This window comes from Desmodus rotundus, chromosome 1 (assembly GCF_022682495.2).
Source record: "Desmodus rotundus isolate HL8 chromosome 1, HLdesRot8A.1, whole genome shotgun sequence".
Taxonomy (NCBI): domain Eukaryota; kingdom Metazoa; phylum Chordata; class Mammalia; order Chiroptera; family Phyllostomidae; genus Desmodus; species Desmodus rotundus.
In genome coordinates, this window is record NC_071387.1 from 165551791 (window position 1) to 165578894 (window position 27104).

At 38.6% G+C, this 27104-nt stretch overlaps 1 protein-coding gene across 4 annotated transcripts in view; it reads left to right on the forward strand.

Annotated features, from left to right (window-relative positions):
* Positions 1-2720: 2720 nt before the first annotated feature.
* POC5 (POC5 centriolar protein) overlaps positions 2721-27104 on the forward strand; it is a 45929-nt gene continuing 21545 nt past the window's right edge. For 2 of the 4 annotated variants that reach the window (XM_024563627.3, XM_045197900.2), the window contains exons 1-9: positions 2721-3109; positions 6270-6365; positions 8474-8615; positions 10580-10666; positions 16728-16933; positions 18364-18540; positions 20985-21089; positions 24631-24810; positions 25962-26115. In XM_024563627.3, coding sequence (XP_024419395.1) covers positions 6282-6365; positions 8474-8615; positions 10580-10666; positions 16728-16933; positions 18364-18540; positions 20985-21089; positions 24631-24810; positions 25962-26115 — 1135 coding nt within the window. In that variant the 5' untranslated portion in view covers positions 2721-3109; positions 6270-6281. Of the gene's footprint in view, positions 3110-3784; positions 3921-6269; positions 6366-8473; positions 8616-10579; positions 10667-16727; positions 16934-18363; positions 18541-20984; positions 21090-24630; positions 24811-25961; positions 26116-27104 lie in introns of all 4 variants that reach the window. The other 2 variants (XM_045197901.2, XM_045197902.2) reach the window with 2 other exon arrangements.

The window sequence follows — 27104 nt, forward strand, 5'->3', positions numbered from 1 at the left end:
AACACAAACTACTTTTTAAATATAAATTCTATTAATTCTATAAATTCTATTAACTTTTAAAAAGAACTTTTTGTTTTTTCATGTTAACAAAATCTATATATTTTAAAAGTTATATGATAGAGATTGCTTTACATAGTATTTGGATTACATATATTATATATCTTAATAGATATATATGACACTTGGGGATTTCAAAATCTCATTTTTAATGTCATTTCTCTTCTAAATGTTTGTAGACTAGACATAACCTTCAATTAATGTGGTTTTATGAATTTGCTATCTTACTAATAAAAATTCTGAAGGGAAAAATTCATTCTAAAAATTCTTAAACTTTTGAGATAAATGTACAATACAGTATTGTAATATGTAATAATAGTAGCACATCACAATATCCTGCACATTATCGAATTTTTACTGTGAATGTATTTCTGGTGCCATGGTTTAATTATGTAGAATTTTGTAACAACTAATAGCAGAATATGTGAAATGGCCTAGTATATTGTGTAATACATTTTGGGTTAAGCACCCCACAATCTAAGGGTCTGCTCTTTCTCTCAGAGATAAGTTACCCTGATGTGCAAAGCCACCCTCAGAAGCCCCAAAGACTCGAAATACAGCATCTGTATAGGACTCAAACATCAGTGGGACTCAGTAACATTGTTCTCTGAAAAACGAATTAATCCTACCTCACAGCTAGTCCCAGACTGCTTTATCAGGGGAAAGAAATGCTAAGGGTAAGAAGATTTTTATATGGCCAGAGGATGGTAACAGAAAGGTTCAGGGATGAGTCTTTTTCATTAGGAAGAACAGAAGGCTGATGATGAGGACTAAAAAATAAGTCCCTTCTGCAATAAAAGAATCAGGAAGCACAAAATGCAACTATAGAATCCAGGACATCAAACAAAATATTCTGAACAAGCTCTTACTCCACTACAAATACCCATCCTTGCACAGCACTGTTGGCTGCAGCCATGATGCCTACAACAACCTGTGTCTTTGCTCAGTGACAGTCTTTCTTCCTCTGCTCTGCCACAGTTAAAGGTGTGCAAGGAATCCATCTTTTTGGTTCTCACTGTATGAAGGGATTCTAAATCCAGCTATAGATCTGTTTGGAGACATGCATGGTGAGTCACTTGCCCCAAAGTAATCTACAATGTTCTTTTGATTGATGGATGATAGATAAATAGATACATACATACATAGATACATAAGTATATATCCATTTATCTATCAATAAACATTTATTCTCTCCTTCTATAATAAAAAAATTGAAGCTGGGTGAATAGCTGCCTAGTTAAACTACGTTTCCCAGTCTACTTTGAGGTCAAAGTAATATGAATCAAAGTGACACTTACCCTTGTCATCCCTTTAGTTAAAGTTGTTTTCATCTCTTTCCAGAACATCGAAAAACATCTCATTGAACTCTAAATAAAATCTCAAATCCTTAACATAGGTCCCCATCTCTATCTGTAGCCTTATCCTGTGCCACTCTGCCCCTCACTAAGATTTTTATTCATCATCCAAATACAATGAACACTTTCTTATATCAAGGTCTGAGCCACTGCATTTATTTCGTAGGGATGCCATAGCAAATTACCACAAACTGGGTGGCTTAAACACCACAAATGTATTCTCAGTTCTGGAGTCTGGAAGTCCAAAAGCAAAGTACGGGCAGAGCCATGCTGTCTTTCTGAAAGCTCTCACCAAGATCTTTCTGCCTCTTCTAGCTGCTAGTGGTTGCTGGCATCCTCTATGTTTCCTAGTTTATAGAGACATCACTCCAATCTCTGCCTCCATCTTCTCCCCTGTATCTCTTTTTGTGTCTAAATTTGCTTCCATAAGGACATTAGTTATTGAATTTAGGTTCACCCCAATACGGTATGATCTAATTTAACTTGATTACATTTATAATGACCCTACTTTCAAGTATGGTCACAATCACAGGTAGTAGAGGTTAGGACTTGAACATACTCTTTTTTGAGGACACCGTCCAATCCATAACGGTTTCACTGTCCCCAACAGAACACATTGAGTGATAAGAACACGGACTCCGGAGCCCAGATTGCCTCAACAAGAATACCAGTTCTGCTCTTATTAGCCATGTGATCATAGGCAAGTCACATAACCTCTCTAGGCTTCAGTTTTCATATCTGTAAACTGACGATGGAAATAGCATCTCCGTCACAGGGATAATCTGAGAATTAAGTGAGCTGAGTACAGTTTCCAGAACATAGTTAAAAATTCACATTCCCTGGCCCTGCTCAAAACTGAAGGAATGGCAAGGGGTGGGGGTTAGGGGGAAGTGGTGAGGAATCTGTACTTTAAAAAAGCATACATCCAAGTGATCCTTTTGTAAAGCACCTGTAGACTCAGGTGACTTTTATGCATGAGCACCACACGCAAAGACTTGGTATTGTGGAAAGACAACATTCAACCCTGCTAACTACAGCCCCGCTCAGCAGGACCAAACCCCTTCTTATCAGAAGTCCCCTCCCAGTCTGCAGCCGCAGAACAGAACTGAGCATGCTCTCCCAGAAGCTGGGCAACGCTCCTTAAGCCCCGCCTCCTGAGGAACCGGCGGGCGCAGGGGGCGGGGCTCTCCTTGGTAACCTAATTTCGGTTTCTCCCCGCCGGGGTCTAGAACCCCGCCCTCGGCTCTCTGGCCAATCACACAGCAGGTTGCTGAAGCTCGAGACCAATGCTCAGGGCCGTCCTTAATTCCTTTCTGCAGTTTGAAACTGTCAGCTTGCTGCTAAGGAAGCCTCTGTACTGGCTGTGGTTTTAGCGGTGACGCGGCGAGGAGACGCGGACGGAGAAGTCTGGGTTCGTGGAGAGCCGCAACGGTCGGTAGCTGCGCCCCCGGCGACCCTGCACCCCTGGCGGAGGCAGTGGAGTGGGATTTAAAGTTCCTTGGCCCGGATTTTCGCTCCCGAGGCTCATACAGGACGGGGCTGGGGGCATCTTCCCCCAGACGCGGGCCTTCCTGCTGTTCTGCGGGGCGGCAAGGTCGAGAGCTTTTCCTCTCGGAAGCGTCGAGAAGAGAAGACAGGAGGAAGGAGTGCCTGGAGTATAGCAGTTGCTGTCACCAAAGGCTTTGGTCGTTTAAAACGTAAGGGGAAGAATAACCATGTGTAACGCTTTATTGCTTTTAAGTAAGGATTTGATTAAAACAGGGGTGGGTAGGAAGGTGATCCCAGAGAACTACCCCCTTTGCTTACTCGCAACTGTTTTGGCCCTCTGCTTCTAGTCCTTGGCGTGGGAAACGGCTCTTGCGCCCTCTTTTCTTGTCTGCAGGTAGGGTCCATGAATGGGCGCAGGGACGTCACCCTGCCGCCAGCTTGCACCTTAATTCACTCTATCTCTGCCTCTTAGGGGTTACTTTTGAATTCCCGGAACCCTGTTTCCCCATCAGCCAGGTCGTTACCAAGATATAATTTAATTTTTCTGGCAACAGAGAAACACTCAGAACTTTTTATCTCCTGGTTTCTGATGTTTTGGGTTAGAGAATAATGAAAATTTAGTGAACCGATAATACATCCACCACATAGTAAAGCAAGCTTCAGTTTCCTCCTTTGTTTTTGACCCTAGAAGCACTAAGGAAAATGCTACTTTGTGGAGTTTCAAATACATTGTCTTACCTTGTTGGCATCAGAGTAGGACAGCTGGAAGATTTAGACCGTATTTTCCAAAAGTGTAATAGTTGTTTTGTGTCTGCAGTATCTATATTTAAAAACTTTTTAAGTCCACTCATACTTTTCAGTTGTTTGTTTGTTTTAATAATCAGCCTCACCCCACCCCTACTCCTATACCTAACTGGTCAGCAGACACATCCTAAAGGAAGAAATGAATGAAAACAAATGGACCAACTTACCACAGTGGTGGATTTGAAGTCCTGAGAAGCAGCCATTCCTTGCTGAGATGTATGTGCTTATTTTATCCTCCCTAATTGGCTTAACTAAAGACAGTCATGCTGAGATTTAGTTTACTTATCATGTGTATACTCAGTGATACCCGTTGAATAAAGTTGAAGTATCCTTTCCACAATCTAGCCCCAACCCATGTTTCTTCTATATAGCACTTTCTCCTTCAATTTACTCCTCTCTCACTTATTTTTTAGCCCACTGTGGTTGAGACCTGCTCTACTTTCCACTGAAATTGTTCAAGCAAATATCACAGCAACTTCCTGATTGCTGAATTCAAGGGACTCTCTCCACGTGTCATCTTTCTTTGGCATGTGATTCTCACTTCTCCCTTCTCAAAGCTATTGTGGTGCCCTTCTTTCTGAAAGTTCTACCAGTCTGCTTCCTTTTTAGTCTTCTTTGCTGGCTATTCTCTTCCCCCTTTAAATGTTAGTGCTTCTGGCTTTAATCTCTTCTCACTATGGTGGTGATCCTTAACTCTATTAGGGGTATAGTTCCCTCTAAACACATATTGAAAGCTAGGGATCCTCCTCCTAGAAAAATACATGTGTGCATTTATACTAAAAAATACTGCATACAATTTGGGTATATGGCCTTCAGAGTAAGAGCTCTTTCTCACACTCCTTTTCATAGGTAATCTTACCCTCTTCTTTTTTCAGCATTTCCCATTGGCTGACAATTCTTCAAACTGTATCTCCAACCTAAAGTTCCAGTGCAGGGCTCCCCCACTGCTTAACTCCAAGAAGCACCATTCACATTGCACCCATTGTTGATGGCAGTCTGTGGAGTGGTGCACAGCATAATGGGTGGGGCCACAGACTGCATACTTGCAGCTTCACCTCAGTGCCTCATAAGTACCTCACACCCAAAACATCTGATACTGAACCCACAGTTCTTCCTCCCGACCTGTTCTTCATCCTGCATTTTTCACCTTGGTGAATGGCACTATCATTCATCTAGTTACTCAAGCCAGACATCTGGAAGCCGTCAACAATTCCCCCCTTTAATTCCTTAACCAATTATTGATCATGATCTGTCATTCTCATTGCCATAACACAGCTGTCTCATAGTCATACCCCCATCCACTTCCCACTGCTGACTCCTACATTCAGGGCCTCATTTATCTCCTGGATTACTGCCAGAGGGAACGCTTGCTTCTTGGACTCCTGCATTCAGCTCTCAATTGATCTCTCGTTTTTCAGGACCCCAACTCTCCAATTCATCCTGAAAGTTGGCAGAGTGCGCTTTCTAAAAGACAAGCATGATCTGGTTATCACTCATAGAAAACATTTTAATACCTTCTTTAAAATAAAGAGCAAACTTTTTAACATGACATACTCATGATTTTCCATAATCTGGCTGTTCCTAATGTGTGCCTGTTTCATCTTTAGCTAAGCCTTGCTTTGCACCCTTTGCTTCTGCCTTATAAACTACTTACGTTCCTAGCACACATGTCCATGCCTCTGTGTCTCTGCTTATGCTGCTCTACTGCCTGGCGTATCCTGATCTCTTTTATCTGTCTTTCAGGTCTCAACACCCGGGTTCTTTCTGTATTAAAATTCTCTCTGGGTCCATTTCTACTGCTTCACACCCTCATGATCTCACCCCAGGAGCAGTGGCTACTCCTACCTCCCTTCCTTCCACCTCTGTTGTTTTAGGACCTAACAGCACTTTTTTCATCGGTTGCTGGCCCTCTCCATAGATTGTAGAATCCTTGAGGACTCTTCATCCTACTTCCTCACCAATGTCTTACCTGTTACTAGTACTCAGACAGTTTGAATACTCACTACTTGTCTTTTAAATAATTTATTTATTTGCTCCTTAAAGTACTTTTTTTGTTGTTGTTGTTAAGGCTGTCAATAATTTTTCTGTGTGTATATTAGAATCTGTTGTTTTGTATAGGTTTGCTTTTCTTAAAATACTACTCCCAAAAGATAAGTTTCCCAAGAAGGGAATTAGCACAGATCGTTCATTCTCCTTGGCTCTGTATCTTCAAAGAAAGCGCACAGCACTCGGGTTGTCGCGCATAGTTGAATAGATCACAGTCTATTATTTATTCTCAATGGGCTGGACTGCAGATTTCTCTGAGGAGCCTCCACTTTTCTCTAACCTTTCGCGCATTTGTCTCATCTCCTTTGCTACCTTGTACACTCACTAATCTTGGGAATTGAGTCTTTAACTATTTTTTCTTACCCACTGGTTTTGTCTATGGTCACTCAATATGCTGAATGATTTTAACATGTCACAATTATTGTCTATAGGTTAGGGTGGATTCCCTCTCTGTATAAAACATTTTATTTTAGTTTAAATATTGAGGGGGAAAAACTAAAGTTTACTTATGTTTTATAGCACTTGTGCAGAATGTCATCAGATGAGGAGAAGTGCTCCCTTCCAGGTACGCAGAGTGACTCCAACCGAGGCAGCTCAGTCTCTTCAGACCTTCAGGTAGGCAGACGTGTCTAAATGTGTCTTGGCTTCTTTTCAACAAGTAATGATAGGAGGGAAAACCAGGGATACCTTTTCCATTCATTCATGCCACCTACATTTATAATTATCATGTGTATATAATGTATAATATATATCAAACTTTGAGATTACTTTACGAGCTTTGGGAAATACCTTACATCATTTTGACCTTTCAGAGAATAATTATTTTCACTCTGTACAAAGGCTTCAGACCACACAAGGAGGAAAAGCTGGAGCCATCTTTTGTGAATGCTGCTTTCACTTTAATGCCAATTAATACAGTACCGCACCATCCAGAGTTCTGGCGCCGGGCTTCCTTAGTGCTCTGCTCTAGGTCCCAGTCGCCACAACATTTAGCATGTTCTGCTCCCCAGGGTCTGGACAGTGACACATAAATGACTACAGAAGGTGTGGATTTTACATGAAATGTTTTATTTCTAAATGTTTTATCATCAAAAATATGGATTCAGATTTCTGGAGTAGATTTTGAGAGAATACTGACATGGTATATCTTGAGTTTTATATTTATATCACTTAAGAGGAAAAAAGCTGGACATTATGTTACGTTGAGTAAGTTCTTATTGACACTGTATAATATGAGAAAAGCTTTAGAAAAATATTTTATGAAACAAATGTGTTCCTTTAATTGAAATTACAGATTCAGAAAATGGAAAGCTATTTTTAAAATATCTGTGGTTACTTACAAGTAAAAACATGTGAATTGTGACAGATGTTTTATCCTTGCCTTCCCTTTGGATGGTAGCTCTCCCACTTAGTGCTGTCTTTTTAGGTGACAGTGCTTTCCTGTACCCTTCGTCTCTGCTTTGTCCAAACTTCTTTCAAGAAGGAACCAATTAACTCATGTATACTTGTGATGTTATGATTTATAATAAGAAATGTATATTTGATTTGATCTTCATCCTGATTTCTGGCACAGAGTTCCTAAAACCACTGGAATTTCTTAAGGAATGAGAATGACAAAGGTGCCTTTTGTTATCAGGTGATTTTCAAACCCTCACCTCAAGGTGGGGCTGGATGCCAGAGGAACCAACCATGTGATTAGACAGTTGGAACTTTCAGTCCTTCCCCCTAACCCCCAACCTCCCGGGAAGAGAGGGGGTCTGGAAATTGAGTTCAGTCACCAATGGCCATGATTTAATCAATCATGCCTACGAAATGGAGCCTCCATAGAAACCCAAAAAAGAGAATTGAGGGAGCTTCTTGGTTGTGAGCACGTGGAGGTGCTAGGTGACTGGCATGCTAGGAGAGGGCATGGAAGGTCCATGCCCCTTCCCCACACCTTGCCCTATGCCTCAGTTCTATCTGGCTGTTCCTGCATTATATCCTTTTATAATATACTGGTAATCTAGTAAAATGTTTTGAGTTCTCTGAGCCACTCTAGGAAATTAGATGAACCTGAGGAAGGCATCATTGGAACCATCGATACACAGTTGGTGTGTTAAAAGCACTGGTGATCTGAAGTCGGGGGTGGGGTGAGTAGTCCTGTGGGACTGAGCCCTTGACCTGTGTGATCTGATGCTGTCTTGGTGGATAGTGTCGGGATTGAGTTGAATTATAAGACTCCCAACTGATGTCCAAGAATTGCTTGTTGGCGGTGGGGAAAAACCTGTACATTGTAATTGTTGGGTCTAGAACACTTTATTACTAAAATGTCAATACCCTGTAAGATGTCAAGTTGTTGTTGTCAGGAAACAAAGCTTTACATCAAAAGAATAAATCTCTAGAGTAGAATTTAATAGAGGGACAGGGAAGGATGTTCTAGACGTGCCAGAAACCATTTTGTGTTGTTGGTTATCAGCTTAGAATGTCAGCCCAACTAAGATTCTGTTTCTTAGTAACCTTAGTAGGGTCAACGTATGACCCTACTGGTTCTTGACTCCAGTTGAACGCCTACCCATGTTCCATTATTGAAAACATTTCAAAATGTAAATACCAAAAATGATGTTAAAAATAAAATAGCTATACACTTTTATACACAGTAAATATGTACCACCTTTGTTGTTCTTTTGTCTGAGTGTCCATTGCAACAGTGCTATAAAACATTATTTATTATTGGTTTCTCATAGGAAGAGTATGAAGAGCTGCTTCGTTATGCTATAGTGACTCCAAATATTGAATCACGTGCTTCACAGCCATCTCATTCTAAGGGAGAAGTGGTGACAGATGTTAGATTTCCTACTATAATTGATGATATTCTTCATAATCAAGGTGATGTATATTTTTCAATATATCTAATTTCAGATGTTGTTTGAGCTTATTAATGTTATTGATGTACGATTGTAAGAATGCCTCTCCAGTGATTCTTCTCAGTCAACAGTGTGTGTCACTGTTATTTGGGGAAACATTTTACATTTTAATATGTTATTCTTGGCTCTTATAGGACAGCTGGATTTTTATGAGCTGCTTTTGACTATTACTTTCATGAAAAGTAATGAAGTTAAAGCAACATTGCATGTCTCCTAATGGAGTATGTTGTGTCTCAGTACTTGCTGCAATGATAGCCATTGCAATAATATAATGATAATAATGGTTTGCCATTATTATCTTGGAAAATAAATGCCCAATCCCTCAAATTAAAGGTGGTCCATAGGTGGCCCTCAGAAGCCCTTAAGTTTATGAACCATGTGTGGGAGCTTTGTCAGCGGTCTTTGTGTGAGCACAAAGGACTGTTTGGATTATCATCACAAACGTGAACCCATCTTGGGACTATGTCAGTGACAGAGTTGAGAGCTAATGCAAACCAGGATGTGTGTTGGTAGATGAGTAAAAGGTTGAAAGAGGAGGGTGACACTCCTTTTACTTATGTGTTCCTTATTCAGTAAAGTACAGGATCCCAAACACCTTGCTCTGAATATGGGTACAGAAAGCCCTCGTAAAACAGCCCTGATAACGGGCAGTTAAACAACAATAGGTATAACTCTATGGTTCCCTCCTTGAAGGCAGATGGCACAGCTGTGTCAACAGGCTCCTGGGTTTCTGGTAAGTCTCAGCCCTGGTGTCTGTGGTCCTTCTCCCTCTATAAACGTGGAGTTTTCCTTGCTTCCCCATCTTTGGCCTACTGCATTGAGTCAACAAACAGACCACAATTGTAAACTAAATATATTTACTCTACCACTGAAACACTCTAATACTGAATATTTTCTACCCAAATTGTATTGATCTTGAAGAGATATGACCCTTAGATTTATTCATTCAATATCAGTGATCTTGACAATGTTTTGATTACAATGGCACCTCAAGATGGAGTCTGTGCTGAGCAAACCCAGAGTTCTGTGTACGTTCTTACAAATGTACGTAGGCAACCGTGTTACCTTCTAAACCTCTGCCCCCAAGTCGGTCGCCAAACACTTGCTTTCTTTTCCGTTGGCTACGGTACTACTGTACTGTTGTTCCCAGTGACAGAATGCAGGAGACCTTCCCTTGCTCCAGCTCTGCAACCTTTCCAGGTACCATTTGGGATTTAAGACCCTGCTCTTTCTAGCATGAAGATAGTATTCCTTTATGCTTTGCCTTTATCAAAAAGGACTGGGGACCTGAGCACACAACCTTCAGTGAATTTAGATGATCCTGCTTCACACATAGACTTGGTTAGAATGGACTGTGCAAATTTACCATCCCATTCTCTTTACTCATAGTACTGCCACTGCTTGGTGTAAGCGAGGTGTGTCAGTTGGCAAAGTCATTCTTGTGAGGTTTTTCCTGGTTTCCTTTTCACCATGTATTGACTAAAGGTTCCTGAGATGGAAGTAAGGAAGCCCCTGTTTTGAGGGGAAGCAGTATCACTTTAGTTTGATTGCAGCTAATGAAAGGCAGCAGGCCCCTGGAAATATCAGTGTTGTTAGGTAGCATAGTCTTCTCTAAGTTCTAATGTCATTCACCCACTGGTTCTCTTAGTGTGACTTGACTGCCATAGTAGACTGCATTCTCTTTCACCATATTTGGTGGGTGAAATTGAGCTTATTAATGACATAACAACACCTCTTCTAGTTGGAGAGTCTTTTCTTTATCCTTGTTCTTTGTTATAACGTTTCTGTGACCCCAGCATGTTGTATATTCCTTGTTCTAAAATTTTACTTAATGTACCTCGCCTTCTTAAATTAGGTGTATGTGATCAGGCATTTTATTTAAGAGTGCTTTGGTTTAAGTTTTTAAAAACACCTTTTTCTTTTCAGTAGGAAATAGCCCTGCAGAGAGAGAAGCAAGGATGGAAGTAGGAAAAGGATGTGATGTAAATATTGTATGTCATCCAAAGACAGAAGGTACGAGTTTCCCTTAGCTCATTTTTTTATTAATATCAACACTTTGTGGTTTGATGAATATCATCTATGTAGTAAGAGGAATAATTTTAGCATACTACTTATTGGCAGGATTTTAAAATGCTATTGTTGCTCCTTTATTGGGTAATATTAAAATAATTTCACAAGATTCAAAATAATACAGTTAAGACAGGTTTATGTATTATAGTGTGTGACATCCTTTCTTAAATCTGCTAGATTAAGGGCAAATCTTTTTAAAGGTTCAATGGGATACCAGATAGTTTGACCAATTTAAATTTTTTCCTAAACCCATGCATCATTTCCCAATTAAGTGTACCAGCTTCGTGGTTTTCATCCTACCTTTACACCACCTGTTCTATCATTCACGTGCTTTTCTTCAGATATGTTTATTTTTACCTTAAACTTATTTTAAAAGAAAAATTCACATATATTATTATTGGTAACATTAAACAAATATACATTTGTCATAAATAGAAAGCAATGGTAAAAATAAGTGAATCTGAAACAAAGTTATTAAAATTCTGTTGAATACAGTTGGTGGTATGTTCAACCTGAAGTCTGCTCTTTCTTTGTTTAGAGATTAGCAAGTGTTACAGTGGTTTTAAAAGCTTTCTAGCACCAGTTTGAAACTTTCTTTGACATAGAGTAATTAATATAATAAAAATAGAACACTTTTCATACTATGTGATTCAATGTTATTTAACTTAGGGGTCATTTAAGCCACTATATAAAAAATGCCTCTATCCTTTAATTTCTTCACTTGTAAATAGAGGGCTTGGGCAATGTAATCTCTGAGGGGCCTTCTAAGTTTTTCTGTGCAACGTCCGCTTTCAGTGAGGGAGGGTCATCTCAGTGTGGTGGGGAGAGCTCATGTGTGGGCTAATCTGCCCGGGAGCTCTCAGTTCTGTGCCCCATCTTGGGAGCTTTGTTCACCTGAATGTGCTCAATGACCAGAGAATCTACGTCTAAACCCTTAAGGTCAGCATTACTCTCTGCATTTGTAAGTATGTGCAGCAAAAATTTAGTACTCTTTGATCCACTGACCCTGTGTCCATCCCCACTATTTGGCCTGGGCACCCCTACCAACTCTACCATTGTATCAACAGAATGCCACACATTGCTTCTGGAAAGTGACATTCTTCAGATGCTTGGTGACTTTTCGGATATGCATACCATTGATGGCCTGGGCAGTTTCACAAGTGTTCTTAAAGTGAACTCAAAGATTTGAATGTCTTGGTTTGCGTGACTTTGTAGGATTTTCTAGGTTAAGTGATTAGCAAACTATTTTCGCTAATAGTTCAGAGGTCAGAGGTCACCTCAGGCTGCTTTCTGAAAGAGCCCAAGTTCTTAAGTTACATGCTTCTATTTTTTTTAAGGTGAATATTTAAAAATAAATAAATAAATAAAAGCCTGGGGCCAAGTAGGCTCTGTGGGTGGAGCAGCATCCCACACACCAAAATGTTGCTGTTCAATCCCCAGTCGGGGTACATAACCTAGATTGTGAGTTCCATCCCTGGTCGGGGCACATCTGGGAGACAACATATCGATGTTTCTCCAGCACATCAATATTTCTCCCTCCCTCTCCTTCTCTCTCTTTCTCTGTCCCTCCCTCTCTCCCTCTGACCCCAGCCCCTCCTCCCCCACTTTCTGCTTTCCTCTCTAAAACACATATCCTCAGGTAAGGGTTTAAAAAGAAAGAAAGAATTAAAAAAAGCAGAGCCTATTGCTTTTCCCATGAATGCAAATCTAGTTGGTAAAATCTACTAGAAGAGACAATTCATGTACTTTGTCATTCCATCTTATTGAGTTCCTAAACCACCTTCAGAATATATAGGTAGTGTTTCTTTTATTCATTTTATTTGTTTTTAAATTATATTTTATTGACTTTGCTATTATAGTTGTCCCAATTTTTCCTTTTGCCCCCCTCTACCCAGGACCCCCCAATCCCTCAGGCAGTCCCCACACCATCGTTCATGTCCGTGAGCCATGCATATAAGTTCTTTGGCTACTCCATTTCCTTTACTGTACTTTACACCCCCCTGGCTATTCAGTAACTACCAATTTTACTTAATCCCCTTTCCACCCATTCACCCACACTCCCCTCCCATATGGCAACCATCAAAACACTCGCTGTATCTATCCATGATGCTGTCTCTGTTCTTCTTGTTTGCTTAGTTTGTTTTTTAGATTCAATTGTTAATAGATTTGTATTTTTTGCCATTTTCTTGTTCATAGTTTTGAACTTATTTTTCTTAAATAAACCCGTTTAACATTTCATATAATAATGGTTTGGTGAAGATGAACTCCTTTAGTTTTTTTATTGTCTGGGAAGCTCTTTATCTGCCCTTCATTCTAAATGATATCTTTGCTGGGTACAGCAGTCTTGGCTGTAGGTCTCTGCTTTTCATGACTTTGAGATTTTCTTGCCAATGGCTTCAAGCCTGCAAAGTTTCTTTTGAGAAATTAGCCAACAGTCTTATGAGAACTCCCCTGTAGGTAACTAACTTTTTTCCTCTTGCTGCTTTTAAGATGTTCTCTTTATCTTTAACCTTTGGAATTTCATCTATGATGTGTCTTGCAGTGGGCCTCTTTGCATTCATCTTGTTTGGGACTCTCTGTGCTTCCTGGACTTGCATGTCTATTTCTTTCACCAAATTAAGGCAGTTTTCTTCCATTATTTTTTCCAATAGATTTCCAGTTTCTTGCTCTTCTCTTCTCCTACTGGCACCCCTATGATACAAATAGTGGAATGCTTGAAGTTTTCCCAGAGGCTGCTTACACTATCCTCATTTTTTTTTTTTTTGCATTCTTTTTTCTTCTTGTTCTGATTGGTTCTTTTTTGCTTCTTTATATTCCAAATCGTTGATTTAATTTTCATCTTCATCCACTCTACTGTTGTTTGCCTGTAAATTGTTCTTTATTTCAAGTAGTGTATCCTTCATTTCTGACTGGATCTTTTTTATCTTGTTGAGGTCCTAAGTTCCTTAAGCATCCTTATAACCAGTGCTTTGAACTCTGCATCTGATAGATTGCTTATCTCCATTTCTTTTAGTTCTTTTTGTGGAGTTTTGATCTGTTCTTTCATTTGGGCCATGTTTCTTCATCTCCTCATTTTGGCAGCCTCCCTGTTTTTGTTTCTGTGTATTAGGTAGAGCTGTTAGGACTCCGTGTCTTGGTAGTGTGGCCTAATGTAGTAGGTGTCCTGTAGGGCCCAGTGGCACGGCCTCCCCTATCACCCCAGCTGTGTATTTGAGGTGTGCCCTTCATCCGGGCTGAGTACACCCTTCTCTTTAGTTGAGCCGTGATTGCTGTTGGTAGGTTGATGGGAGGGATTTACCCAGGCCAGTCAACTGCAAGGACTGGCTGTGACCACTGACCACCAACCTCTGCCCTTTGTGGAGGATCAGCTGTGCAGAGGCAGAGTGGTGGTGCTCTGACATGGTAGGCAGGTGTCCAATGGTTGAAAAGTCTATAGGGTTTCCTGGGTGGTACAGGCCAAGGTCACTATAAAGCAATCTGCGATGGCTGCTACTTGTGCTGGTCTTGGAGATTTCTAGGCAAAGCCAAGTTGTGAATCTCAGCTGGCTGCTGCTACAGCCAGGCCTGGGGCCACTTAGCAAGAGGTACAGGGACTGGGAGCATACTGAGGCCTGCTGTTGCTTGTTTTATAGGATTTAGGAAGTTTTGAAGCTTGATCCAAGACCAACCATTCATGTGGAAAAGTCATGATTACCAGTTTGGATGGGCCTGTAAGTTGGGTGGGACAGGGTCTCAAGAGGTTCCCAGAGAGGGGCAAACAGTGTCAGCCAGCTTGGTGGAGTCTCAGATATGTCACCTGCCTGCCAGCTCTGCAGCTCTGTGTGGGGAGAGCTCAGAACAGGGACAATGGCCTCTGCCCTCCCTTATGTCTGGGGAAAAAACTGTCCCCCAGTTCTCACCTTGATGCCAGACACTTCAGTTCCTCTCACATGCCACTGGTGCCTTTCAAGCTGCTACCCCAGTGCTGGAGCTCAGAGGGAGTGAGTCTGAGTAAGTTCCTGTGTGGGTTCTTTAAGAGGAGCTGCTTGGGGCTCTAGAAGTTTCTTCCACTGACTCAATCTGCCCTGGTTTTTGCAGACAGAAGTTGTGGGGACTTTTCTTCCTGGCACTGGAACTGTGGGCTGGGGTCCCTGGTATGGAGTTGGGACTCCTTGGTCCTAAGGTATCCCTCCTAAATTTTTATCAACCACACATGGTTGTGGAACCAGCCTGCTCCACATCTCCACCCCTCCTACCAGTCTGAATGGATGTGGTTATTTAATCCTGTAGTGGTCAGACTTCCATTCAACTTGATTTCTGATGGTTCTGATGTTCTGTATTTTAGTTGTAATTTTGATGTGGTTAAACAAGGCAAGCTGTGTTCACCTCTGTAGCCATCCTGACTGGAAGTGCCTAGGTAGTGGTCCTTCGTTTAACTAGCTTGAAACATCTGTTGATGTATTTTTTATGCAAAACATATATATTAGGTAATGATTTTCCTAATCATTTTTTTAAAAAGTCCTGAAAGATTTTCTTTGAAGTAACAAGTTGTGTAGTAGATTTATCTTTGTTTGAGTTGTTTTGTAAGGATGAGAGAAAAAACCTTCAGTTTTAGTTGTAGGAACCTCATAACAAAACTGTGATATGTGAGAAATGATGATGAATCATCTCGAATTCCAACATACATGTGTGATAAAACAGTAACTTTTCTATTCTGTACTTTTTAAAGACAGATGCCAGTTCTCTTTCTCACTCTAGCTCTCACCCTTATTCCCATCCCCCATGTATATGGGCAGGGAATGGAAGTGTGTGTGTGTATTTTATATAAGTATATAAATATTATATTTTTCATCTATGTGTCAGAGGCAAAAAGGGTGTCTTACAGTTGAGTATCTGATGAAGTACATTACTGTTGTCTTTTCTGCTCATAGGATTGAATTCAGTAGTGTTAAAACCCACCCCAGTGTTTGACATAAAGTAATAATGGCCTACGTACAACCACTCTGACCTTGGTCAATTATTTAACCCTTTCTGAACCTCAGTTTCCTCATCAGTAAAATGGAGATAATAATACCCTTCTCTTAGGATAGCATGTATTATAAGAGCTAATCCTTATAACATTTTTATTACAGAAACATACAAAGCACTTGGAACATGTTGATATGATTACACAGATGATAATGGAGTCAGGTCAGGCTGGAAGAAGATATATGAGGGGAGACCCCCGAAAAACCCAGAATTTACTTATAAAATACTGTATTGTGTATTTATTCTTACATGTTTAAACTTCAGTCACCTTTAAGGTACTCTCCATTTGATGCAATACACCTATTGAGACATTTTTTCAACTGTTCCAAATACTTATTGAATTCATCAATTTTGATGCCTTTTAGTGCTTCTCTCATTTGTGGGGGGTTTTTTTTCACCTTATCCACATCAGCAAAATGTTTCCCTTTGAGGACTTTTTTTCATTTGGGGAAACAAAAAATTGCTCAGGGCAGGATTGGGTAAATAGGGAGTGTGGGGCACAGGGTCATGCCATTTTGGTCAAAAACTACTGAACACCTAGTGTGGTGTGGACAGGTGCTCTCATAAATCACCCATCATGAAATGGGCAAAAGCGTTGAAAGAGTGTTCAAAAATAGCCAGATTAGCCCTGGCCAGCATCGCTCAGTTGGTTAGGCCTCCTTTTGCAAATCTAAAAGTTGCTGGTTCAATTCCCAGTCAGGGTACATGCCTGGGTTGTGGGCTCTGTGTCCTGCCCTTGTTGGGGCCCTTGCAGACGGCAGCCAATCGATGTTTCTATCTCTCTCTTTCTCTCTCCCTCCCCCTCTCTCTAAAATGAAATAAAAAATTAAAAAAAAAAAAACTTTCTAAATAGCCAGATTATTCTGAAATGTTGTTTCTCTGCATTTTTCTCAGCCTCTGTTGTAACCAACATCTTCTAGTCTTGCAATATAAGTCCTGACCAATTTGGGTTGCTTTGAATTTGCCTTGACCACTACAACTTTTTTTAAAATTCTAGGGTCATCACCAGTGTCATCACCAAGGAAGTCTTCTCACCCAGTCACAGATTTTTTCAGTTCGAATCTTTTAGGCGACTCTTCCTCAGCAGGGTCTAATCCTAGTCCTGCAGGTGTTCATGAACTATTTCTGGGTGACCGTCTGGTTTCTGATGAAAACCTTCAGAAGGTGGAAAATGTACTGGATCTTTGGAGTTCAGGCCTTAAGGTATTGTTGTTGAATTAGTATAACAGTTTTGCTCTTGATCCCACTGTTTTTCTTTTCTTTGAATTAAAAGGTTTTTTTTTTTTTTTTTTTTATCATTAGTTCTATAAGATCAAGGCAGTGTCTTAAATCTGAGCCGCTCAGTCTTTAATGTCCGTATAACCACCTGGGAGTGCTGCTGAGCTGCAGCCTTTGGCCTTGGCGAGGGCCTGAGATGCATTTCTAATAAGCTCTCAGGGGATGCTGCTGGTTCAGAGAACGTACTTTGAATAGCATAGTTTTAAATAGTTGCTGGAACAGCTTTGAACATTCTACTGAATTACTCAGAGGTTTTGAAAGACTCAGCCTGTGTGCGACTGAGGCACTCATTGCACCTTTACTATATTGTAGCTACGACTTATGGAAATGTCTCCTTTTATATGAAACAAAATCCAATTTTAGCAACATATATTCACTGTATAGCCACTCTCATAGCACCACAATATATAACTGATATATCTATACAAATTGATTCTTATTTTGGTGATGTTAGTGGCCTTTAAGTAAAACAAAGTATTATAGAAATGGCAGGGGCTTTTTTGCTATTTAAATATAATTAAGAAAATAATCATTTTTCTGAAGCAGTTTGAGAAAACAAAGCTGAGTATTCATATGAGTGGATAAATAATGGTCATGATAGTTCTGTGGCATCTATATTTCTTAGTTATTTGAACTATAAATTCCAGATAAAATCTTTTCGTATTGTTTCTGCCATTTTCCCCAAGGGAAGAGGTTTCATACTTCCAACCCTGGTGTCAGTCAACTGCAGTTGGGTACCACCAACCAATTAAATTGTTCTGTATTCAGATAACATGTTTACTCGATCTTTTTACTTAGGCCAGTCAGTAGGGTGAAAATGGATGAGACTTAGCAGTTTGTTAAAGTGGCCATTGTGAGAAATGATTTGGGGGAAGAAAGCATCAGTCCCGTGGTTCCCACTGCCCTCCTTCCCTACCTAAATAACTCCCCAGTCCTATGGCTCAGTGTAGGGCATAGTCCCTGCATTCCTTTTTTCTTGATCCATCTTAATATGGACATTTACGTCCTTGAATAAACAAAGGGCCTGTTTATTAGGGACTGAGACCTGGATTTTTTTTAAATTACGAGATTTCATACAAAGTAGGAAAATAGGAAAATAGGAAATAGGAAATAGGAAAAATTTCCTATTTAAATAGGAAAAATTTCATAACCGTAGTATGGTGAACGTGAACTAAGAGGAGCTGTAACTGTTGAACTTGTAAACATTTTCATTAGTGATTTTATTTTTTAAAAAGTAGCTCTCATCTTAATTGCTTGTTCTGATTTTTTAAAAACTGTTTTTGAAATTTTAGTGTAATTTTAAGACTCACTATTAAGGAACAAACTGCTTAGTTATTAGTATCTTTACTTTTCAGACAAACATCATATCTGAACTAACAAAATGGAGATTAAATTTTATTGACTGGCATCGTATGGAAATGAAAAAAGAGAAAGAAAGACATGCAGCACATTTAAAACAACTGTGCAACCAGATCAACAGCTTGAAGGAGCTGCAAAAAGCCTATGAAATCTCTATTGGGAGGAAAGATGAGGTGTTCTTTTTTTATATTTCTTTTTAACTAAGATTCAGTAAATGTCTTATTAAATAATATATGCCAGGAAATGGTTTTTCTAGGTCATGCAAAATACAAAGGGAGGATCGCTTCAGAAACGGGTAGAAAAATAGGTGCATAGATATATGATTTATTCTTCCTATTAAACATGCCATGGTTGTACCATTTTTTTATTATCTTTGAAATCAACTTCAGTGTGCTTGAAGTTTTAAGAGTGCACGCTAAATGTGCGAACACTAATTTTTTTCTTCCTGACGGCCCTTAAGAGAACTTTAGGGAACCAGCATTATCCACATTTTAAACCATCCTTTTTAAGGGTCATATTAAGTATCTCACTTCTGTGATATGTTTTTATTCACAGATGAAGTCTTTTCTTCTTTTATTGATAAACAGCACTTGCTTTTTATCCTCACCCAAGGACATTTTTTTTTTCATTGCTTTTAGAGAGAGGGGAAGGGAGAGAAAGAAACATCAGTTGGTTGCCTCCCTGATGGACTGGGGTTCGGACCCACAACCCTTTGGTACAGGACGATGCTCCAACCAACTGAGCCACAGGAGTCGAGGCAACAAACAGCACCTTTTATTTCATTTTCTGTTAGCCTGTTAAGAACTTGAGAGTCAGGTTCAGGTGTCCGCTAATTTTGTGCCTCCAGACAGCAACTAACCAAAGCTCATGGGCAACAAACCTGTGGCTGCCCCCAGGAGGATGGCTGGTGGCTTTCAGAGAAGAGGGACTCACAGCAAAGATTTCAGTTGTTTGTCTGCAGATGCAGCCCTCACTATTCTAATTAACTAGACAAAGATTATGGGGTTTTCAAAATAAAAAACAAAACATACATTTCTATCGGTATTACAAGGTGCAATATAAAATTGAACTTTTTCATAGTTTGCTTTTTTGAAACAATAGATATTAATGTCAGTCATTTTCTCTGTTACCCTCAAAACTCTATCCTAAGGTTTTTTAATATTTGAAGTTTAATTTTTAAATTTTAAAGTATCACACATAAAGAGTTGTACATATATGTGAAATTTTTGAAAATGAATAAAGTGAATAGCCATGTGCCAACATACAGCTTAAGAAAAGAATGTTAACAATATGTAAGAATGTGTGCCCTTTTCCATTTTTGAAAATTTACACAATGGAATACTACACAGCAGAGTTAAAGAATGAGCTCCTACCTTTTGCGACAGTGTGGATGCTAAGTGAAATAAGCCAGGTGGTGAAAGACAAATACCATATGATCTCACCTATAAGAGGAAACTAATGAACAAAATAAACTAATGAATAAAATAAAATCACAGGCACAGAGACATGGAACAGACTGACAGCTACCGGAGGGGAGGGAGGGAGGGGACAAGGATGGAAAGAAGGGGAAGGGACTAGTCAGAGAACAGTATGAATGGCCCACAGACATGGACAGCAGTGTGGGAATGGACTGTGGGAGCAGGAGGTGGGATGGGCGGAGGAGGGCATAGGGGGGAAAGTTGGGACAAGTGTAATAGAATAACAGTTTTAAAAAAGGAAGATTATTTAAAGAACCAGAATAAATGTCTCTGAGTAAATGAGTCCAGTTTACAAAATTTTTTTAATGTGGCCTTTTTTCAGATACATATTTCAGTTACTCGGTTCTTTATAACAGTGAGTATTATCTTAGGATTTAAAAGATTCCATAGCTTTTTATTAAAAAGAACAAGAATAATATCAGTGAAGAAGTACATCAAAGTGTAACAATTATTTGCTTTTATGAGTTTATTGAATCCAGAACAAAATCATTAAACAGTTGAGAAACATCTTAATAAAGGTACTAAAGGTATTTTAGGGAATACAGAGATGTTTAAAATTTGGCCTCTGCCTTCAATTCTAGTCAATAGACTTCTTTGTGAATGTAGCAAAACTTTCAATGGATAGTTGTTTTTCTAAAATAAAATGTCAGTGACCATACAGAGTTGGGAAAAAGTAGATTTACAATTGTGAGTACATGAAGCACAGAGTTTATTCTTGTATTATTTTTTAATTATTGTGTTATTTTCCATACGAACAACTATAAAAGTACTTTTGCCCCACTGGTGTTCATTCTTTTTTCCCCTATTTTAATTTAAACTCATTTATTTTTATTTTTTAATGTATTTTTTAATATTTTTATTGTATGGTTTTTCCATTACCATTTTTGTGTATATAGAAATTTGGGGGGGATTACCAAGATACACATGAGATTTCTTTTTTGTTTTCCTTCATTCATTGATATATAATATATTCATGTTGGGAAGTTTCTTAGTTTTTTAAAGATAATAATGAGGTTAACTGGATGAATATAGTAGTGATCCATAAGTATTCTCTAGCATTTTTTGATGTATGAGAAAAATCGCTTTACCAGTTGCTGTTATTATAACATCAGAATAATTGGTTTAAATGCTGCTTACAGGTGATTTCCAGCTTGTCTCATGCCATAGGCAAGCAAAAGGAAAGGATAGAGTTGATGAGAACGTTCTTCCACTGGCGAATTGGCCATGTCAAATGCAGACAGGATGTGAGTATAAAAATGAAAGGACGACTGACAAATATTAGACTCCTGAACTCGAAAGTGTTCAGGATCGTATATTAGAAAAAAAGTTAAAGAAGGCTTTATTTTCTAGTAAGTAAAATGAATTTATAATTTAATGTAAGCTCTGATTTTAGAGGAATATGATTCAGTATAGTTTGGAAAACCATAGCTCTTATTTTATAGATCTATTGATATATCATTTCCTACTTCATAATACATCAATAGGAATTGTACCTAAATTACAAATACCCTGGTAATGGAATGCCTTTAACAGATTTCACTCAGATGAGGTTATGTGGAGAAAAAATTTACAATCTTTAACATATCATACGCTTCCTGTATTGTTTCTACTTCTAAAATGCCTGAATACAGTCTCTCAAGAAGAGGCAATACTATATTATACATTATAAAATTGTATAAATGTTGTGTAGACTTGCCTTAGAGTAAGAATTAAAGAAAGCCATGTCTGTATAGCTTTTTAATTATTATACTCAGTTTGTACATAATTTAAATTTGAACATTATTTTAATCAAATATGAGCTGAATCAATATATCAGAGTAAATATAAACTGAGAATAATAATTTATTGTGTCAAAAGTTGAAAAGTATGAGTATGGACTTCAAGTCAGGATGGAGGCATAGGTAAATATGGCTTGCCTCCTTGCACAACCACATCAAATTACAACTAAAATATAGAATGGCCATCACTCAGAACCGTCAGAAATCAAGTAGAATGGAAGTCTGACAACTACAGAATTAAAGAAACTACATCCATCCAGACTGGTAGGAGAGGCAGAGATGGGAACGGGATGATATCACGTCCACGTATGGTAGATAAAAATTTGGGAGGAATATCTCAGGAGCAAGGAGTCCCAACCCTAGCCCAGCCCAGGGTTCCAGTGCCAGGATGAAAAGTCCCCATAACTTCTGGCTGCAAAAACCAGGGCAGATTGAGTGAGTGGAAGAAATTTCTGGAGTCCCAAGCAGTTTCCCTTAAAGAACCCACACATGAACTTACTCAGACTCGTTCCCTCTGAGCTCCAGCACTGGAGTAGCAGCTTAAAAGGTACCAGTGGCATACAGGGGGAAACTGAAGTGTCGGGCATCAAGGCGGGAGCTTGGGGGACAGCTTTCTCTCAAACAGAAAGGACAGCAGAGGCCATTGTCCCTGTTCTGAGCTCTCCCCACACGGAGCCACAGAGCTGGCAGGCAGGTGCCATATCTGAGACTCTATCAAACTGGCTGACACTGTTTGCCCTGCCCTAGGGATCCCCTGAGACTCCATCCCACCCAACTTATAGCCATTAACAGTGGCTTTTCCATGTGATTGATAGGTCTTGGCTCAGGCTTCACAACTTCCTAAATCCTATTAGACAAGCAACAGCAGGCCTCGGTATTCCCCCCAGCCCCCGAACCTCTTGCTAAGTGGCCCCAGGCAAGGAGTCTTAGCAGCTCTGCCTAATACATAGAAACAGAAACAGGGAGGCTTCCAAAAGAGGAGACAAAGAAACATGGCCCAAATGAAAGAACAGATCAAAACTCCAGAAAAAGAACTAAACAAAATGTAGATAAGCAGTCTATCAGATGCAGAGTTCAAAATACTGGTTATAAGGATGCTGAAGGAACTTAGTGAGGACCTCTGCCGCATGATAAAGGTCCACTCAGAAACAATGGATACACTAATTGAAATGAAGAACAATTTACAGGGAAACAACAGTAGAGTAGATGAAGCCAAGAATCAAATCAATGATTTGGAACATGAGAAAGCAAAAAATCAACCAATCAGAACAACAAGAAGAAAAAAGAAATTAAATTCCAAAGATTAAAGATAAAGAGAGAATCTTAAAAGCAGCAAGAGGAAAGAAGTCACCTATAGGGAAGTTCCCATAAGACTGTCAGCTGATTTTTCAAAAGAAATTTTGCAGACCAGAAGGGATTGGCAAGAAATACTCAAAGTCATGAAAAGCAGGGACCTGTGGCCAAGATTACTCTACCTAGCAAAGCTATCATTTAGAATCAGAGTGCAGATAAATGGCTTCCCAGACAAGAAAAAACTAAAGGAGTTCATCATCACCAAACCATTATTATGTGAAATGTTAAAAGGGATTTATTTAAGAAAAAGAAGATCAAAACTGTGAAAAAGAAATGGCAAAAAATACAAATCTATCAACAATTGAATCTAAAAAACAAACTAAGCAAACAGGAACAGAGAATTATAGAAATAGTGATGGTTGCCAGATGGAAGGGCGGTGTGGGGGGATGGGTGAAGAGGTGGGGGGATTAAGAAGTACAAACAGGTAGTTATAGAATAGCCAGGGGGATGTAAAGTACAGTGTAGGAAATGGAGTAGCCAGAGAACTTATACACATGACCCATGGACATGAACGATGGTGTGGGGATCACCTGAGGGAGTGGGGGGTACTGGGTAGAGGGGGGCAAAGGGAGCAAAATTGGGACAATTATAATAGGATAATCAATAAAAATTTTTAAATTTTTAAAAAAATGGAAAGTATGAGTATGTATATATCCTAGACAGTATAAAGGCTCAACAGTGTAGAGAGAGAGAAAAAGAAAATATATATGTATATATATATAAATCTTTCATGTAATAGTGAGCCATCAAGTGATCACTATGCATTTAGTTCTAAGAGGTTAATATTTGAGGAAAAGATATTTCTATTATAAAATATGATATTTTTCTTTAAGCATACTTCTTAGTGCTTTTGTTTTTTATTAATTTTAACAGATTAAATTTACATTAAACTGAAAAGAGCTATTTAAAATGAGTATTTATACCATATTTTGAAAGTTATTTATCAATAACTTAATAATGAGAATAACAATATTTATCAATAACAATAATGAGAATATATTATGTTTAAATGTTAGCTAAAATAGTTGAGGATACCATCAGTTTTTTAATAGCTTTTCAAATGTAAGAAAATTGAAAGTTGGAACTACTTCAAAAGAATTTAAATTCATTGATAAAAAGAATGGCATACATTCCTGTTTGGATCAGTGTGGCACTATGTATGATGCAAAGTATATAAATAAAGTTAATCTTGCTAATGGTTGTGGCTACTAAAACCTAAGAGAAAGCAGTGCCACCTGAAGCCACAGTCTGCTTCCTGCCTTCCAGCCACTCTGCTGTTCTCCTTGCCTGCTTTCAGCTCAAGGCCAGGCAGATTCAGAAGTAAGATGGCAGTTGGCAAGTTACTCATTTCCTTTCACTTGTCTTTTGTCATTGTTGCTGTTGTTTCCCTAACTTTATTAGTTACTTAAAATGATATAATGGATACAAAAGAGTTTAGGCTCTGGGATAAAGCCTGGACCGCTTTTCGTGTGCCCTGGGCAGATAGATTACTTCACCGTGCTAAGCCTGTTCTCCTTTCTGCAGATAAGAATAATTACACAGGATTGAATGATAATGTAGGTACAATGCTTACCACGCTGTTACATTTCTTCTTATTACAGTTAATACATTTTCCAGTACACTGTGTTTTAAGGTTGTATCACTTTCATTTAGGTTTATGAAGGTAAACTAGCCGACCAGTACTTCCAAAGAACTTTACTGAAGAAAGTCTGGAAAGCCTGGCGTTCCACAGTGCAGAAGAAGTGGAAAGATGTGGTGGAGCGAGCTTGTCAAGCGAGAGCTGAAGAAGTTTGTGTCCAGATTTCCAATGATTATGAAACCAAAGTTGCTATGGTAAAACATTTTCTTTATAATTTTCACTTTCCTTTAATAGAAATAAAGATGGGTAGCATCACTCACAGTTAGTCTGTAGTTAGGCAGCGTGACCTAGTTCTCCAATTCTATTTAATGCAGTATATCTTCAGATGAGACCACTTGACTGTCTGGGAAAGAACAACACTAATAAGTCAGACTTACAGACATTCTTTCAAATGTTCTAACTCTTATGGCCTCCAAACTTGTGTTGAATTTCTTGTATGTACACGTGTACCTGTCTCTTGAAAATGTAAATCACCTGTAGATCCTTACATCTCTAAGAAGTAGACTTTCTTATGCTCTTCTTCGGCTTTTATTTAGCCAAGAATAGAGACCAAAAAACAAAAATATTTATCCTCTTGTTAATTTAAATAAACTTTGTTCATATTAGGTTGATTTAAAGCAGTTGTATATAAATTGGAATTATTTTCCCATTGACTTTTAATAATAAAATTAACATTGTTTTCATGGGAATACATTTAAAACTCAAAATGAAATAAAAAAACATACTGGAGAATGCAGCAGGCCTCTTGAAATCAAATAATAACAAGGAAAAAAATCATCATTGTAGTACGAGTTCTTAATATTAAAAGTCAATGTCATAATACAGATAATTTTCTGCAATTGAAAATAACATGCAGAAAATAGAGTCTTTAGATGAGGTCTATGGGAAAGTGTGTTGTAACTAATAGCACTTTGCACTTTAAATTCTATAGTAACATTTAGTTTTTAAAAATTCTGTTAATATTGCAGGCATTTAGTTATTGTTTTTCTAAAGTGGTGAGGGCTGTCTGTGGCCCTTAATGTATTTTGTTTAACATCCTACATAAAAGACTTACAGTAAGAAATGGCTCATCTTTTTGTATAATTGAAACACATCAGCAACCTTCAGTGGGACTGGTATGGAATTCCCCTTGCTTGAACTTTGACTTTATGGTTAGAAATGAAAATGGTTTGTTGACAGAGACAAAAGAAATTGAGACACATAGCAGAAGAGGTATGTGGGTAATTGTATTTAGTATTTCACCTAAAAATACCTTCACAGAGTGTTTATTTTTTAACAATAAATAATATTCTTCCATGTGTCATGAATCTTTTTCTTTTTTTTGAAAAAAATCTCCTAATTTTAGTTATCTGGAGCTTTGGAAAATGCAAAAGCTGAAATCCAAAGAATGCAGCATGAAAAAGAGCACTTTGAAGATTCCATGAAGAAAGCTTTCATGCGGGGTGTTTGTGCATTAAATCTTGAAGCCATGACAATATTTCAGAACAGAAGTGAGACAGGTTAGTGCCTTACTTCTGATTCTCTGCCTGCTTTCAGAAAGGAATGGGGATTTCAGTGACTGGTATGGCCCACGGTGGTAATTTTCTGCAACAGCTCTGTCTCATCTAGGCACTCTATTTTTAACTTCATAGTGTCGTCCCATTTCCAGTTTTAAATGTCATGAAAATTCACTCACATGGGGTTACTTATAATATCTTAGATATGAACAAGGAAACTGTCAACTCTTAAGTATTTAGGTTCAATGTTACCATAATGCTTTGAATGTGTAACATTTTTAAGGCTCTTTAATAATTATAATGCCTTTAAGTTCAAAACTTCTATTGTTTTTTTCCTAAGTAACCAAATTCCTTGGACTATTACTAGTCATGGTATCCTGTTTTTAAATATTGCTTGTTTTCCAGTTTAAGAGAAACCTCAACTAAAACTCAGTTTCAATAGTTATAAACACAGGACTGTCTAGAGAGGTAAAAAAATAATAATAATAATTTCATTTCAAGAAAAGCCCATATATTGGCTCGGACCAGAGTTGTTGGTGTCAGTCTCAGCACCATGGCTTGGAAGAGCGTATGACAAGGACCCTTTGCCACCAGTTTACAATTAGCCCTATTTTCCTTACTGGGTTTTAGTTTTCCTCTCTGCATAAAGAAGATAATTTACCTTTTTACCTTCTTAATAGGGGGTTCTCGTGGGAATACAGTGAAATACACTTGAAAACACTTTCAAAGACAAAAAATACTTGGCCTGTAAGATGGAAGCCGTGACATGGTTACTGTAGTCTTCACTCATTCAAGCTGGCCTCCCGGGCTTCATGCAAACACATGAGTATTTTTGCAGTATTATAGTAAATCCTATTTGAGACTCATGGTTAACTTATCAATGAAACTATTTCATTTTGTAACAGCATTAACATTTCATTCCAGGGAATAACTCCTCTGTGCTTGTTGTGCCTCATTTTTGTGCATCAACAAACTTTTATCATTTAAATTGT